Below are 16,041 nucleotides of genomic sequence, written 5' to 3'. Positions count from 1 at the left end.
TATTTACAATCGTGAATATATAAATGCTATACAATCATTTTAAAATAAAAATAAATTAATTTTTTAATAATAGATTCTACTCTTTTTCAAAATGACTGCACGATATTTGTACATTCTACGATTATATGTAGCATTATTCTTATTACAAAGAATAATATTATTTTCACAAAAATAAATTTATAAATTAATATATTTTATATAATATGTTAAATTTATTTTATAATAAAAATAATTTTAAATTCAAAATATCATATCAAATTATATCAATTTATAATTTTATCAATATTGACGTCTGATAATAATATTCCAACTAATTTTGAAATTGCACAAGCCTTTTGATAAAGAATTTTTTACAAATGCACTTGGAATAATTTAGGAGACGTTTGGATTCGAAGATGACTTGAGATGAGTTGAGATATATTGTGAATAGTAATGAGATGAGTTGTGAATAGTAGTAAGATTTGTGAGTTAAAATTGTTAAATAGTAGTGAGATGAGTTGAGATGAGCTGAGATATCCTGCGAATCCTTAATTTATCGCGTGGACTATATACATTTAAATAAATACATAAACGTACGAACGAACTAAATTATTGAAGATTTCTATTCAACACATGACAAAGAAAGAGAATAGGAAATTTCCCCTAGGCTTAAAGACAAATTATACAACGTGGGCCCTAACTCATCCCTAAATAATTACACAGATTTTTTTAGATAAATGATTTGTATAAATTTTAAATAGATAATTTATGTAAATTCTTATGAAAAAATAGATCTTATTTTAAAAAAATATAAAAAATTATTTTTTATTAATAAAATTATAATTTATATAAAATTTATTTATTTAAAACTTGTATATAATATTACTTATTTTTTTAATGGGATATAAACTATTCCTCGCTCCTGATCACTCATCTCCTACCAATAAAATGCCATCAGCCAACCAATTCCCACTTACCAATCAATTTCAGTCACGATAGCATAAGGATTGAATAGTGAGTTGAAAAGAAATAAATTAAAAATTAAATAAAATATTATTTTTAATATTATTATTATTTTAAAATTTAAAAAGATTAAATTATTTATTATGAGATATTTTTTGTATTTAAATTTTGTCTTAAACAATCAATTTATTCGGTTGACATGATATCACGTAATTTATTAAAAAAAGAAAAGAAAATATATTCAAAATTAAATAACATATGAAAAAGGAAGGAAGATAGAAATCCTTGATTTTCTATCATTTTTATGTTTGTGCTACTATATCAATTGAACAAAACGAACTATACAACTAACGCGGAATAATAGCATTTCTAAAATCTCTAGTCATATTATTTTTAACTTATATTTTAAATATAATTTATTATTTTCAATAATTTTATTAAATTTATGAATTAACGTGATTTAAGGTGAAACGTGAGATCTACTTTTTGAATAAAAATTACCTTCCTAAAATCTAATACAATATATCTGAATCTTCGTGAGTGGGCGAGAGCTTGCGTTTCGGCCAAGCAAAAGAGAAAGAGATAGGGAGCGGCCAAAAACATCTTCTTTTTAAAGGCTGGGAGTCAGTCCCCTTTCTATTATACGGTGTCGTATCAATCCGATCGCCTTCCGTTTCCTTGAGTTAGGGTTTTCATTCTCCGCCTCCGAACCCTTCTCCTGAAAAAATCAAACCCTGACTAACTTTTCATCTATCGTAGGTAATTTCTTTCTTTGTTTTGTTTTTCTCTGCCCTTATCGTTATTTCTAGGTGTTTTTAACTCTGTTGAACTACTTTTGTTTCTGTTGTGAAGGATCTGGCTCTGTTATTCATGTTTGATCTGTATGCTCTTTGTTTCCGGAGTCTAATTTTGGGCTCAAACCGGACAGATCGGAGCCGGATCTGGCTGAATCGAAGTTTTATACTCAATTTTTTTAAAAAAACTTGTGTCGGTTCAGAACTTCTCGTTGAGATCTTGGTAATTCTTTTAAAAGTTTTGTGTTTGTGTTTTTGGCACAAAAATTCTGATTTAAAAACTAGTGCGTTTCACTTAAGCATATGCATGTTTGTAGATCAATTCATTCTTTGATCTTTATACATGAATTTTCGTTTGGCGTATTAATTTAAATGGGAGTTTTTTTTATTAAGCAAAGGGAATACAAATTTTGAAATTTTTATCGGTAAATTCTTGTTGTTTGGCTGCTTAGAAACTTAATGAAAAGTAAGCGAGTTGAATTTTACATCTTGCAGTCCTCTGCTCTTGTAGCTTAAAGCTAGATAATGCTGAGGAGGTACAAGCTCGGTGCAAGTCTTTGAAAATAAAGTAGATCTTATCCGAAAAAAATTACTTTTTTATGGTGGATCCCATTTTTTTAAAGGTGTCCATTTTTTGCACGCTGGTCGTTTGAGTTCCGCTGGTCCCTGTTTTGGGAAATAATCAACATTTTTGCTGCCAAATTCTTGTTTTCTATTTGAAGTAAAAATTGGTTTTGTATAAATTTTGTAGTTTCATGTTTTTCATTTAATGTCTGAGAAATGAAATTATTGTTTTAGTGAAATTATGATGACAACCCTCTGCCCTTTTGTTTTTGACTTTAGAAACCGAGTTTTCAATTTGGAAAAGTTAAGACCCGAGTTTTATCACATATGAAGTTTAAAATCTCTCTCTGTTGACAGGCTGACATGTAAATTTTTTTCACAGCAAAAATGATACAAAATAAAATTTTTAAAAATCTGTAAAATAGAAAAAGATGGAAAGCCCTCCTCGACTGACACCAGCCCCACACGAATAGCTCCCATGGCTGAGTACAGTCTTGGGGAACTTCCTCTCCATTGGGTGCGAGTAGGGATCTTGGAGAATTTCCTTCCCCTTCACTGCCTGTGAGTGGGAATCCCTCTTGTGCAATGGATGATGAATGGGGAACCCCCCATCCACCACCCATTGAGGGGGTGGGGGGGGGGATTTCCCTCTTTTTTAAAATTTATTTTCTTTATGCTTTAATGTTCTTTTTAAAATTTTATTTTTTTTCTTTTGTTTTTTGTACAACATGCCGCTATAGCCCACATCGGCCTTTTTTGTTGAGAAATTGATGGAAAATGAGACAGTGGTCTTCAATTTCGCGGTGTCCCTTTTTCTATATCTATTTAGGTGTTCCTCTTGTATACTTTGAGTGTACTTGGGCTGCTCCGGCTAAGCTTTGCGCTATTCAATAAAAATTTCAATTACCTATTAAAAAGTATACTTGGGCTTATGCCTTTTTCATATTTTAAAAAAATTTTCAATTCCGTGTCAAAAAAATATTCAAATGTGGTATAATCTCTAGTCCCTTAAATTGTTCATTTGTATTGGGATTTAGGTTTTTGATACTTGTTATTGGATGGATACTTTTCTTAGGAGCAGATCTGGTTCAAGCTTTAGAGTAAATAGGAAAGGGGCTTTTCTTCGTTGAGTTTCGTTGAGGTATCGGAGAAGAGGAACATGTACATCATGAATGCTAACACAAGTGCTAGGTATGCATTGTTCCTGCGGCCAATATTAAAGTTGTGCATGATCTCTATATAAGAGCTTGTTGTTCATGCTATCGTGATTTTTCCATCTTCGTACCATTCTTAGTTGTGGTTGGTAATCACTTTGGGTTTATATTTACTTTCTATATTACTTAAAAAAAGAAATTATCATAAAAATACCACTTACAAAAATTTTTACTTTTCATACTGGCTGGGAAAATTACATGTAGCCTGGACAATATTACTCAAGCAGGAATATCCTATTTATGTAATGTGAAGAAACCTTTAATGAGACCACACATTCCATAGTTCTAGTGCATTGGAATAAGATGTCTTTTCATAATCTGAACATAATTTATGGCTGGAGGAATGTGCTATGCTTGTGTTTTGCTGTTTATAAATTTTTCCCTCTTCTTATGAACGGGAGGTTTTGCTGGGAAAAAATGCACTGTCTTCGGTTGACTGGACTTGGCAACAATGTTGTGGGAAGTTCTTTACTTCTATATGGTTGTTTGTGGCATAGTATTTATCTCAAAATACAACCATGCAAAGAAAAACTTTTGGGGCTTGAAGAGTAGTTGTTGATAAATTGAATTTTGAATCACGTTGCACTGGTAGTGGAGCAAATTGGGCTTGCTTCAAACTTGTTCTAGATGACTGCATTTTGCAGTTTTTGATGAACAACTAATCTGTAACTTGGAAATGGTTTTAGTTGTTATTTAAAAAAATCTACACCCAGAAAGTTGCTCAATGCTCACACTTCGTGCTTCTGCCACCTCCAGATCACTGCACTTCCCATAACACTCCACCCCCCTTGCTTCCCTTGTTGATGTAGCACCATTAATTCAGAGCCACTGTACCAAGGCCTCTCTGTGAGCACACACTTGTCCTGTGTCTTTTGATTTCAGGTGTATTTATTGGAAGTGCCATTGATTTACAGATCCTCTAGTATTTTTCTTGGTGATATAGTCCATGTAGTTGGTTTATGTTGGCATTCATTTGTATGTCGTTTTTTTTTTTTTTTTTTAAATTTTAAAAACATGATTCTATATGTGATCACAGTTCTACTTTCCAGGGTTTGCCATAATGGTGCAGTTTTTGCAAGAATAGATAGAGCTAGAGTTGTACTTTTCTTGTATAGTTGAGCTTTTAGATTTAGAATTGTGGATAGATATTGGTCAAGTAGATATAAATGGAAGCAAAAATCGTAAAGGCATCGGATAGAATTCGGAAAGTTTTGCTTGACTCAAAAAGAAAGCGGGCAAGCAAGTTTACTTCATATTTGAATGGAGTTAACCAACAAATGTTACCCCAGTTGCCCACTTTGCATTGGTTGCAAGATAAGCCTGGCAAGCGAAGGAAATTGGATGGTTGCAAAAGCAAGCACATGAGTTATGGGTCTAAATTTGGGAGATCTTTACTCAAATATTATTCAAATTATGTGAAAACTGAGACACCAAAGCGTCTAATGTTATATCAGAATGGCGAATGGATTGATTTTCCCCAGGGTATTGTTGATATGGTCAGGGAAGTTTTCCAGGTAAAGAAGGCTACTATGGAGATTGAGTTAAATGGCCATCGTTTTGTCCTTGATTTTTTGCATATGTTTCAAATGGACTTGAAAACAGGTTTACAGAAACCAATTGCTTGGATCGATGAAGCAGGTAGCTGCTTCTTTCCAGAAATTTTTGCAGATGATGACGAACTTTTTGATTTCCATCAACCTAAAAGTGGGAAATATCAAAATCCTGGGGTTGAGGAGCCTTCTGGGTCTCATGGGATCAAGCTGCTGCTGGAAATTGAAATAAATGGAGTGGAGGAATCTGCATTGAAGGAATGTAGTGGGGAGTCAAATTCCCTAGCTAAGCAGATTCAAATCAATCATAAACCTGCAAGCAATCACCACAATGTACATGCCGAAGATAGTTGCAATTTTGAACCTGATGCAAAACATGATGAAGCTGCTCAGGAAAATAAACAGATGAATATAGATTTGGTCTCCATGCCTGAATCTGAAAATGCAGAATATGATCCTAATGCTGTTCAGAAGATGTTTGTTAAGGGTATTAGTGCTTTTGGGGGTGCTGAAATTGTTGAGATAAGCTATTGCTCAAGTGCTTTGACGCAAGCTCGCTTTGAGCTTTTCCAGACACAGGTAGAACTAACCAGAAAGTGTCGTGGGGATGCGAATGTTCGATATGCTTGGATTGCTTCTTCTAAAGCGGAGCTTCCTACAGTAATGACATATGGGCTTGGACATTGTGGACCTTCCACAATTAAGTCCATGTATGGCATTGGTGTTCATCTCTCAGCTGCCAACAGCTCTCACATCAGGTCGGGATTTTTTTTTCATTCTATTAATTAAAATCTACAATTGAAATGTTTGGTTTTGTATTGTCTGCAAAAAATGAGGGGAACTTTGTTCCATAAAAGGAGAATTTGAGCATTTTCTGCGACCTATAGGAGTGTTATCCCTTTTCTTTTTCATATACAACTGAACACCTCTTTTTCTGGCAGTGCTCGTATTCTTATCCTTTAAAAATAAAGAAATAAATAATTTTCGCGTTCCTTCATGTTACGTTGGTTTTTCTTTGACTAATGAGTCAATTGCCACTCTAGGACTTGGACCTGGTTGTTGATACCCACTAACTATCAGTAGCAAGGTGCTATAATAACTCTTGTGTTTGTTGGACTATTCATTTTTTGTGCTCCTCTTTGCTCTTTGGCTTAACTCTGTTGCTTTGAGGATAAAAAAATTCATCTCATGACTCTCATTATCATCCATCATTTATCGAAGCTATCATTATTCTTTACGTCCCTTAGCCGATGAAAGGTTATGAAAGAAGCATTTTGTTAAAGGGGAAAAAGACTCTTTTAAATTACACTCCCAAAATTTCTTATACCTTCATTCCCAAACATCACTTAAACACAAAGTACTTCCCTATTTCAAATTTTAAACTTTTCACCTAATCATTACTCAAACACAAAAATCGGTACAACTTTTACAAACTTAAAAACAAAAATATTATTAAAACAATTATATTTAAACAACTTTTTAACTTTTATCTATTTACTTTCACAATCTCTAATACAATACTTATTTGAAAGAATATTTTTATTCAATTTTTTCTCATTTCTCAAACCAATAAAACATTGTCTTTCAAACCATTTCACTAGGGGTGAAAACCAACATCGTCGGTGCGGTTTCAGTCCAAAACCGACGCTGCACTGACGTGTTTTATAGATGTTAGAACTGGCCGAACTGGCTGATTAGGGTGAGCAAAATGGCAGCCTCGGTGTTGGCATGATTCTGGTTCGATTCTTTGGTTTCCCCCGTCGGTGGCACTGTGAAGGAGGAGGGGCGCGGAGGGTTGTGGCGCTACGTGTGAGAGAGGAGAGGAATTTTGAAGAAAGAAGAAGAAGAGGGAGGGGAGGGGGCGGGGTTATTAAGCCTTACGTCGAAACGGCACCACAACCCTCAGGGTTATTAGGGCTGTACAAAAACCGACCACACCGGCCGACACCTACAGGGAACCGGTTGGCTGCCGGCAACAAAGTAAGAAAACCGACGTCGGCCGATTCGGTCCCGATTTGAACTTGGTTCAAACCTACATTTTATTACTATTCACAAAATCTTGAGATACTTTAAGCCTCCAAACATGCCCTTAGATGAACCAGAAACAAGAAGGATGTATTTTGAAAAAAAAAAAAAACCAATTTGATAAAGGCGGGTCCAAATTAAAATGTCATATGGGAAGTTAAAAGGATAAATGCATTCTTTTTTTTTTTTAAACTTTCATCTATTTTGGGACCGCTAAAAAATCATCTATTGTCTTTGCAAAGTGAATAAACTACACGATTTTCCTAGAGAAATGTTTGGGATGCATCATTGTGGGTGGTTATTATTTCGTCTTATTGTCCTGTATTAATAAAACTGTGTTTACTGGTTAAAAAAAATTATTTCATCTTACTAGTTCCAAACAATGAAAAATGCTTCTCTGTGGTCATTGTCCACATTATCATGTTACAGTTTACATTTGAGTTTATTAGTCGTTAGACAAGGATTGAACATTTTATTTAATTACAGTGCAAGTCATTGTGATGTTGACGAAAACGGGGTACGACACATGTTTTTTTGTCGAGTGATAATGGGAAATATGGAGGCTGTTTGTCCTGGCACTAGACAATACCGTCCCAGTTGCAAGGACTATGACAGTGGAGTGGATGATCTTGAAAATCCGCGATTTTATATAATCTGGACTATGAATATGAATACTCACATCTACCCAGAATTTGTTGTCCGTTTCAAGATCTCTTCCAAAGCTGAAGGTGAAATATCACTCCTTTCGTGCGCTCTTTTGTTTCATGGTTATCTCATTTTTCCATGAAATTGCATTAAAACTTGTGTTCTCACATTTTACAATTTGATATTCATGCTAGTTCTTCATTTATCAGAAATAAACTAGTGATCAATTGCCCCGTTTCTGTTTCAAACTTTTATGGAGAATCTTTAGAAGTATTTTAAGAAACAGGCTTCAGCCATGGATCATAGATATCTTCTCTTGGTTGGGTTTTGATACATTCAAGAGATGATTCATCACTGCAACTACTGTCCAGTGAGATGGCCAGCTGTGTCTTCGGCGGATGCTGTATGGATTACATGGATTTTTTTTCTAGGAGTTTTTCGAAAACTTGAGCATTTGGTACCATATGTTGTTCCCTACAGGGCCTTTGGTTGGAAATGAGACTAAGCACGATGTTTCAGGGATTACTACATCTTTTCAGATACCTCAGGGCCAACGTTTAGAGTCTTCTCCTGTTGATATAGTAAGCATCTTAAATTATTATATGGTGCTTGAATTCATGTATTCTTGATTTCCTTTTTCTTTTTATTAATGTTGTTAGATGCATTTTTCAAGAATTTGCAATAAGGATGCATAAAAAATCCAAGGCCAACATTAAAGTTTTTCCCCTTTAATTTTTAAGGTTTGATTTTTTTAAAAAAATTGTAAGTGTTCTTTTTAAAATTTAGCTGATTTTCAAATTATATTTATTTTAATTATAGTTTTTTTTAACAGTTATTTTCTAGTTTTGAGGATTTTTTGGACATGGCAATCAGAGCATTTTTTAAAAGGCTTCTTCCTTGGTTTTTTTGACACGCTTATGCATCTGGTGTTCGTGTGGTGAATGCCATGTCAACATTTCCTTTCAATAAGTTAGCAAGAAGTTGGGTGGGATCCCCTCCGAATATGGTACATACATACAAATTTTTTTTCTTTAAAATTGTACCCTATGGACCAATGCAAATGGATGAAATGACCAAAAAAAAAGGAGAAAAGAAGAATCATACTCATTTATTTGCAATGTTGGCTGGATATTTGCACATATGGTCCTAGGGCTGTTACCTACCCTATTATAATGGGGCAGGTAACTACCTGAACCCGAACCCCGTCCCACCTAGGCAGGGTGGCAATATGCCCCTTGCCCATAGTTTTGAATTCCGTTCTGTGGCCAGGATTTTCCGTTTCGGTGTAGTACTTGGTATACTGAGTAATTTTACTCATCAGCCACTATTCACTCCCACATCCCACCACTACAACTTTTTTTTTTTTTTCATAGGGTGTGGGGTAGTGAATAGTGGCTGATGAGAAGAATTTTTCGTATACTATACATCCTCATTCCGTTCCATTTCAAATTTTGGCCCATTCTGGTAAATTTCAGACTGCATTACATTTCGAACCGTTTTAATAGAAAATTTCAAATTTTTTTGAGTTTGGATGTCATTTTTGTAAATTTTTAATCTAGATGGTATTCATGGGATCCCCTCCGAATATTTTTTTTCTTTAAAATTGTACCCTATGGACCAATGTAAATGGATGAAATGACCAAAAAAAAAAAAAAAAAAAAGAGAGAAGAAGAATCATACTCATTTATTTGCAATGTTGGCTGGATATTTGCACATATGGTCCTAGGGCGGCTACCTACCCTATTATAATGGGGCGGGTAGCTACCCGAATCCCGTCCCCACCTAGGCAGGGTGGCAATATGCCCCTTGCCCATAGAATTCCGTTCCGTGGCCAGGATTTTCCGTTTCGAGGTAGTACCTGGTTATACTATGAGAAATTTTACTCATCAGCCACTATTCACTCCCACATCCCACACTTTATTTTCTTTTTTCATAGGGTGTGGGGGGTGGGGTGTGAATAGTGGCTGATGAGAAAATTTTTTCGTATACTATACATCTTAATTCCGTTCCATTCCAAATTTCGGCCCATTTTGGTAAATTTCGGACTGCATTCCATTCCGAACTGTTTTAATGGAAAATTTGCAATTTTTTTGAGTTTGGATGTCATTTTTTTTAAATTTTTAATCTAGATGGTATTCATGTAATCTAAAAATCATTTATATTATTTTTATTTTTATTAACTTTAAATATGTCCGATCACTCTTTCTTTTTAAATCTCTTTACTTTTAATAATTTTTTGGCTCTTTTATTTTTTTTCTTTGTTCTTTTTTGTCAACTCAAGTTTATGATTTTATAAATTGTCAATTCTTCCATATCTATATATGGACACACACAATTACATACATGATACACACATATATGTCTTTATTTTACTAATTATCAGTTTATATGTTTAAATATATATAAATATATATAGCTAATCCCGAAACGGTACACCGGAATGCATATATATCAAAATATTCTGTTCCAGTGTTTTAATTGGAATGACTACTGGAACGGAATTTAAAATATTGCCCCTGCAACCCTGATCCCAGCCCCTGCCTGCCCGTATCTGTTGAACTGGTGGGCTGATTTTCCTTTGTTACCACCCATAAATCTGCCCAACATGAAATATGCAAGAAAAAAATTCAAAGAAACATACAGATTCGCATATATCAAAAGATCTGCAACAATTACGTTCAGATTTTAAAAACAATCTCCAGTAGAACAATGGAGAAGGAAATAAAAATGGTAGGGTTTTCTTTGTTTACATGAGGGTATGCCAGGCAAATGGGTGGGGCTGCCCGCCCATTAAATTTTTAAAACTCAGCCCGGGATAACGGGTGCGGGCAGGCACATTGCCATACGGGCCAGGTAGGATTGGCATGCTGGCCACATAGCAGGCCCTCGCTACCCAGCCCTACATATGGGCTGTTCATTGCTAGCTGTTCTCTCTTCTTGGCTGATTATAAAGTATATGTTTCTTTAATTATTACTTTCGACTATTCTTTATTCATTTATTATTCGGTTGAGGTTTTCAGATTCGAGCAGTTGTTTGATTAAAAGTTGTGTTGTACTATTGGAGTCCCTTTGATTATAGTTCCTTCCAGAACTTATTTTGGTTTCTTTATTGTTATGGCTGTCATTCATATTGGTGGCCAGATGCGTTTTCTTTTTATTCTAGTATCCTAATAATTGTAGCATGCACCTACTTTTAATATTACATATATATATATATATATGTTGTCAAAATCAGATATATATTTGGAGCGTGCACTTTTGATTAAATTGGAGAGTGCATGCATTCTGATTCTTTCAACCATTATTAGAGAACCCAATCATCTTTGCTTGCAGTCACAAACTTCATGATGGAGTTGTTTTCTTGGTGGTTACGATTGTTTGCACAGATGTCAAGAACTGTTTTGAACATTTAAATTTGTTCTCTTTTAGGAGAGCATAAGTCAACCAATTTCAGATTCTGGGAGATCTGAGGGGAAAGCTGCTAGCCTAGGCTCAAGCAGCACTAGAGCTCCTAAATCTGCTTGGATGCCTTTTCCCATGTTATTTGATGCTATCTCAAATAAAGTTTCTCCCAAGGCTATGGAAGAAATTAATATGCATTATCGCTTGTTCAGGGTATGTTTTGTATTTTCTGTTTTGCTTAACTACCCCCGCCCAACCCTATACCTCCCAATATTTTGTTCTTGATTGAATTGTTTTTTATTCTTCCTATATAATTTTCTTTTTGGATATTTATCAGGCAAAAAATATAGAACGGGATGAATTTATCAGAAGGTTGAGATTGACAGTCGGAGATACTTTGTTAAGGTCTACAATCACAAATCTTCAATGCAAGGTATGATTCATTGTTCTGAAGATTAGTTGGTGTGAAAAGTTCTTTGTGCTCTTGGGCTGTCGGTGGTAACTTATTGCAAGGAGTAATTTCATTACATGCATCAAAAGTGCGTGCTGCTATGAAGTGGAGTGTAGAAATGTTTATATTTACAGTTGTGGAAATGTTCTAATCATTTAACTTATCAAAAAAAGAAAAGAAACGTTCTAATCATTTATTCAGTGGCAAATTTATTTGTTTTGATTTTTATTATCCTGCTAGGTCAGCTGCTAGTACTTTTTGGTGGTGGTTGTAGGTTCATTTTGGTTTTGAGAATGGTTGTACCCAGCGTTGGTGAAAACGCTAGGCACACTAAGCGCAAACATGGTCTAGAGCTTAGTCGCAGAGAACAAACGCGGCTGATTGAGTAAAGCGCATAATTTTAAAATTGATGTATTTATTTACAAAATACAATAAAAAGGTTTAAAAACAGGATCATAATATATTTAGCAGTCAGAATTCACTCAATTTGTTTAGAGTATTATGCAACATTAAAATTAAATAGGAAATGATACTTAGTCTCGAGGATTTGCCCCCTCAAAGAAAATGAAAAAAAAAAGTACAATTTGCACTAGTGGTAATTTTGAGGGGGCAAATCCACGGGGCTAAGTAGCTGCATCCAATTAAATAATAAAATTAATATATATTTAACTAGGGGAATTTTGGTCATACACCCTTTTGTCATGGGGTACTTAGGTTTCGATCTTGTAATTTTTTTAGAAATAACCACCCTTAGTATTGTGAATATCCCATTCTGACAAGTGATAAAGGTAGACGGTGTATGAAATCTCACATTGTTTGGGAATGATAAGTTTTTGCTATTTGTAACGCCTCAATGGAAGGTCCAAGTCACATGACTTATACTCCAAAAGAATTGGTTGATTATACAATTAGAGTTCCGTTGGAACATTATAAAGAGCAAGAGTTTTTCCTTCTCAAGCAATGGTAGAACACATTGCTTGGAAATGAAAAGTTCTTATTCTTTCTAATTTTAAAATGTCCATTCAGGGACATCTGATAAAATTGGAACGATATGGAGAAGATTAGCATGAGCTCTGCACAAGGATTACATGCACAAATTGAGAAATGGTATTAGAGCATATTCTAACTAGAAATGTGGGACTTGAGTCGTGTCACCTACGACGGACTGGCCAGACTAGATCGTCAGGAATATAAGGGAAAGTTTGTGTTATCCCATTTTGATTAGTGATTAGAGTATGTGGTGTATGAGATCTCACATAACTTTAGAAAGAGAAGTTCTTGCTCTTTATAATGTTCTATTGTAGCTCTAATTGTATCATTGACTATTTATTTTAGAGTGTAGATCTTGTGACTTGGGCCTTCCATTGTGGCGTTACAAGTATGAGTTAATTAGAAAGAGGATTGTCAGTATTTTTGGTATTTTTGTCCATCTATGTTAATCGAAAATTAATAAGTTTCATAGATTGCAATGTGTCAAATTTAATTTTGTAAAATAATTAAATTAATATTTTTTTTAAAAAATAATAATTATTTTATTTATTTTAAAATAATAATAATAAAAAGTAAAACATATTTTATAATTAAAAATATCAAACTTAAAAAAGTGGAACAGTCCCATGGGGTGGTATGGCCTTGTTTGGATTTTGGAACATATTGAGATCAACTCAGTTCAGTCTAATTTTAAGTTGAGTCTAACATCTAAACATGCAACTCTAAAATTACTGAATATCACTCAACTCAAAACCTCTTTACATATGGGACCCACAACCTTTTTCAGCTTAATATCTCTTTACACGCGGAACCTACAACATTTTTTAACTTTCCATAAATACATCTAAATTCATTTTGACATCCAAACACATTTAAACTCATCTTAGGTGGGCCTCACAAAACTCATTCCAATATCTCAACTCACTATTATTTATAAAAAAATTCAATTCATCTCAACTCAGCCTAACATTCAAATGGGCCTAAGACTAGGCCTCTCATGTGGTGGCTGAACTTTACTTGAACATATTCTATAAAATTCTCTTGTACATAGTATATACATATATGACACTTGATGGCCACTCATAAAAAGATATTGAATAGCCATAATTGAATTAAAGTACATAGTTGGAACAAAATATAACAAAAAAGGCCATGACCATAAAAGCTCAAGATTTGCAGGTATTGACTTTATGCTAACATAAGCCATCAAATATTAATCAATCTAGAAAGCCAACCTGGACTTTTATATCAGAGTTCAAAGGTTATACATCACATATGACGAGGTGCCATGGTACGTTAAGAAAAGAAGTTTACATCATTTTCTAGGTCTTGAAATGTTAAATTCATAAATGTTTTTTAAAAAATTACAAATGCGTGTTTTTTTGTGCATTAAGCTCACACAAAATGCAGGCTTAAAGCATGCTTTTGTGAATGCACTTCACATTTGGTAAGCAAAGTCCTTGGCACTTTGCACTTTACGCTTAAGCTTGCTTTTACTAACACTGGTTGTACTGGAATTTATATTTAATTGGGTGTTAGTAAATGTAGTCCCAGTTTAGTCAAGAATATGGGGCTTCGACAAAGTCTAGCCATTCTGGTCACAAAATTATGGAGTTAATTTTTCATATATTGGAAATAGACAAAAAGTGACTGCAGGTATATGATAGTAAATGTTGCTATTCTGGCTTGCAGTTGAAGTATGAGGGGAATATGTAACCCAAGGATGGGATTTACCGCAACAATTTATCCAATCAAAAATGTTTTAGCTATGACATTAAAAGAATTACATTCGTGTAATTGAACTCGGTTGGTTTATGTTGTGAAGTTGTATAGACTTACTCAAAAGTGTTAGTTAAAATGATTTTACGTAGAATGCTTAGCAAAATATAATCCTAGTCTTAGGTGAGACGTTTGAAACTGACTGGTTGTAGGCGGTCACACAATGAGGGTTGCCCCTTATAAAATCCCATTTGCCCAGGAAGTACACTGAGCCTGTTTCGACTTGTCCTAGGGTCATCTTTTATAGATGTGCTCCTTGTATATTCTACATGATTGAATTGACCTGGCATCAATGTCGTTGAAAGGTTTTCTCTGTCAGTATAGTAGCAAAGCACGACTATATTTACAGGATAAGTTTGTTTGGTATTTAAGGTGTTGGGTCATTTCGGCACTTTCTTCGTGTCTCAAATGCTGCCTTTGAGTTACAGTTCAAGGTACACGGATCTAAATTTAATCTACTGCGTGAGGGTGATTCCAATTTAATTTAATCTTACTGGCTGATGCAGGTACCAGTGAAATCTAAATTTGATCCGGAAGTGCCGAAGCCTAACATATAAAAAGGTTCGAGATGCCGTTAATAAACTGTGGCACATTTCAGCGTTTGAATATGGTGGTGCTTGAGGAGTTAAGATCTTGGACTTTGCATGCTGTAAATGCGTCGACTTCAAAGTTGTGAATATTATTAGAACTGCTAGTAGTTTTACTTTTTTTTTTTTTTTTAAATTTATTCGTGATCTAATTTTATGAAGTGGAAGTTGGAACATGGGATTTACTCCGTACTTGTGGGTTTTAATTTTTCTTTGTCCGTTGACTTTGCTAGACTTTGATGCTTGTGTTTGAACGAGCAATATTTTAAATATTATTTCAGTGAGTTCTTATTGTCTTTCCTTTGTCGACCTCACGATATTTTATTGGTGAGACTCTACGGGTGTTAAATCTTAAGTTCAAGGGTCTAGAAACTTGGATCCGCTATTTTTAACCATTTGGAGTTGGAGTTGGAGTTTCCTTCATTTTACCTTGCTACAGGTGTGAAAAATAATGTGGAAACTAAAGACAAGCGGACAAAAAAAAAGCATATCCGATTGTCATTACTTTTGGGAAATAGGATCTTCTACGGATTAGAGGCCATAGCACGTGGATTTTAATAAAACATTGCTTTGCTGTTGTTTTTGACATGTAACAAGAATTTTTAGGCTTGCTTATGTTTTTTTAAAGCGTGGATTAAATGTGGTTTTCCATGTTCAAGAGCAACTTTCTATGGAATGGGTTGTGACCTCACGAGGAAATTTCGATTGTGGAGATGCTACCATGCTTCCTTGTTGCTGGTCTACATGGAATCAGGAGAAATTGATGTTGATCTCTGATAGATATCCTTTCCTTGGACTGCTGGCCACGACAACCGAAATGGATTGAGTTCATGTGCCTCGTAAGTACTTTGCGAACCATATACTATACTGTACTCATCTTATTTTTTATTTTACTGTGTAAACGTAGCACTTTTTTTCGTTTTAAAGTCACGATTACAACGTCAGGTGCCATGACTTAAGCCTTTGCTGAGAGAGAACTTTATATCTCTATTTGGATTACAGGGGCAGCGCCCCTCTATTTTTCTGTCTCCCTCGCCTACCACAAGGACTGCCATGGCATCCGGGTATGATTCTTTGTCCGTTCATTGTTTTGCAAAA

General features: G+C 34.5%; 1 protein-coding gene and 1 non-coding gene across 5 annotated transcripts; both read left to right on the top strand.

The window, feature by feature from the left end:
* Positions 1–1,496: 1,496 nt before the first annotated feature.
* Positions 1,497–15,243, top strand: LOC108998096 (inactive poly [ADP-ribose] polymerase RCD1-like). Of its 4 annotated transcripts, none has more exons than XM_035687414.1 (8): positions 1,497–1,701; positions 3,376–3,491; positions 4,564–5,822; positions 7,576–7,817; positions 8,215–8,315; positions 11,164–11,349; positions 11,474–11,569; positions 14,863–15,243. In XM_035687414.1, exons 3-8 carry the CDS (start codon positions 4,681–4,683, stop codon positions 14,911–14,913), a joined length of 1,818 nt encoding a protein of 605 aa, XP_035543307.1. In that variant the 5' UTR covers positions 1,497–1,701; positions 3,376–3,491; positions 4,564–4,680; the 3' UTR covers positions 14,914–15,243. The 4 variants fall into 4 exon arrangements, with proteins under 4 accessions (XP_035543307.1, XP_035543308.1, XP_018830089.1 ...); XM_035687415.1 differs by having other exon boundaries at positions 1,499–1,701; positions 3,382–3,491; XM_018974544.1 differs by lacking the exon at positions 3,376–3,491 and having other exon boundaries at positions 1,499–1,701.
* On the top strand, positions 12,604–12,706 carry LOC118347791. The gene has a single exon (XR_004800938.1). It is a non-coding gene; the product is annotated as a U6 spliceosomal RNA (small nuclear RNA).
* Positions 15,244–16,041: the final 798 nt, after the last annotated feature.

This window comes from Juglans regia, chromosome 2 (genome assembly GCF_001411555.2).
Source record: "Juglans regia cultivar Chandler chromosome 2, Walnut 2.0, whole genome shotgun sequence".
Classification (NCBI taxonomy): domain Eukaryota; kingdom Viridiplantae; phylum Streptophyta; class Magnoliopsida; order Fagales; family Juglandaceae; genus Juglans; species Juglans regia.
Note: the sequence above shows the minus strand (reverse complement) of the source record. Positions and strands in the feature narration are given on the sequence as shown.

What these genes read in the sequence shown, in the direction of transcription:
- LOC108998096 (XM_035687414.1), top strand. Translation starts at nt 4,681, where the DNA reads ATGGAAGCAAAAATCGTAAAGGCATCGGATAGAATTCGGAAAGTTTTG. An exon ending in TGCATTATCGCTTGTTCAGG is followed by an intron (nt 11,350 to 11,473) that starts GTATGTTTTGTA and finishes GATATTTATCAG; the next exon opens with GCAAAAAATATAGAACGGGA. An exon ending in TCACAAATCTTCAATGCAAG is followed by an intron (nt 11,570 to 14,862) that starts GTATGATTCATT and finishes TGGCTGATGCAG; the next exon opens with GTACCAGTGAAATCTAAATT.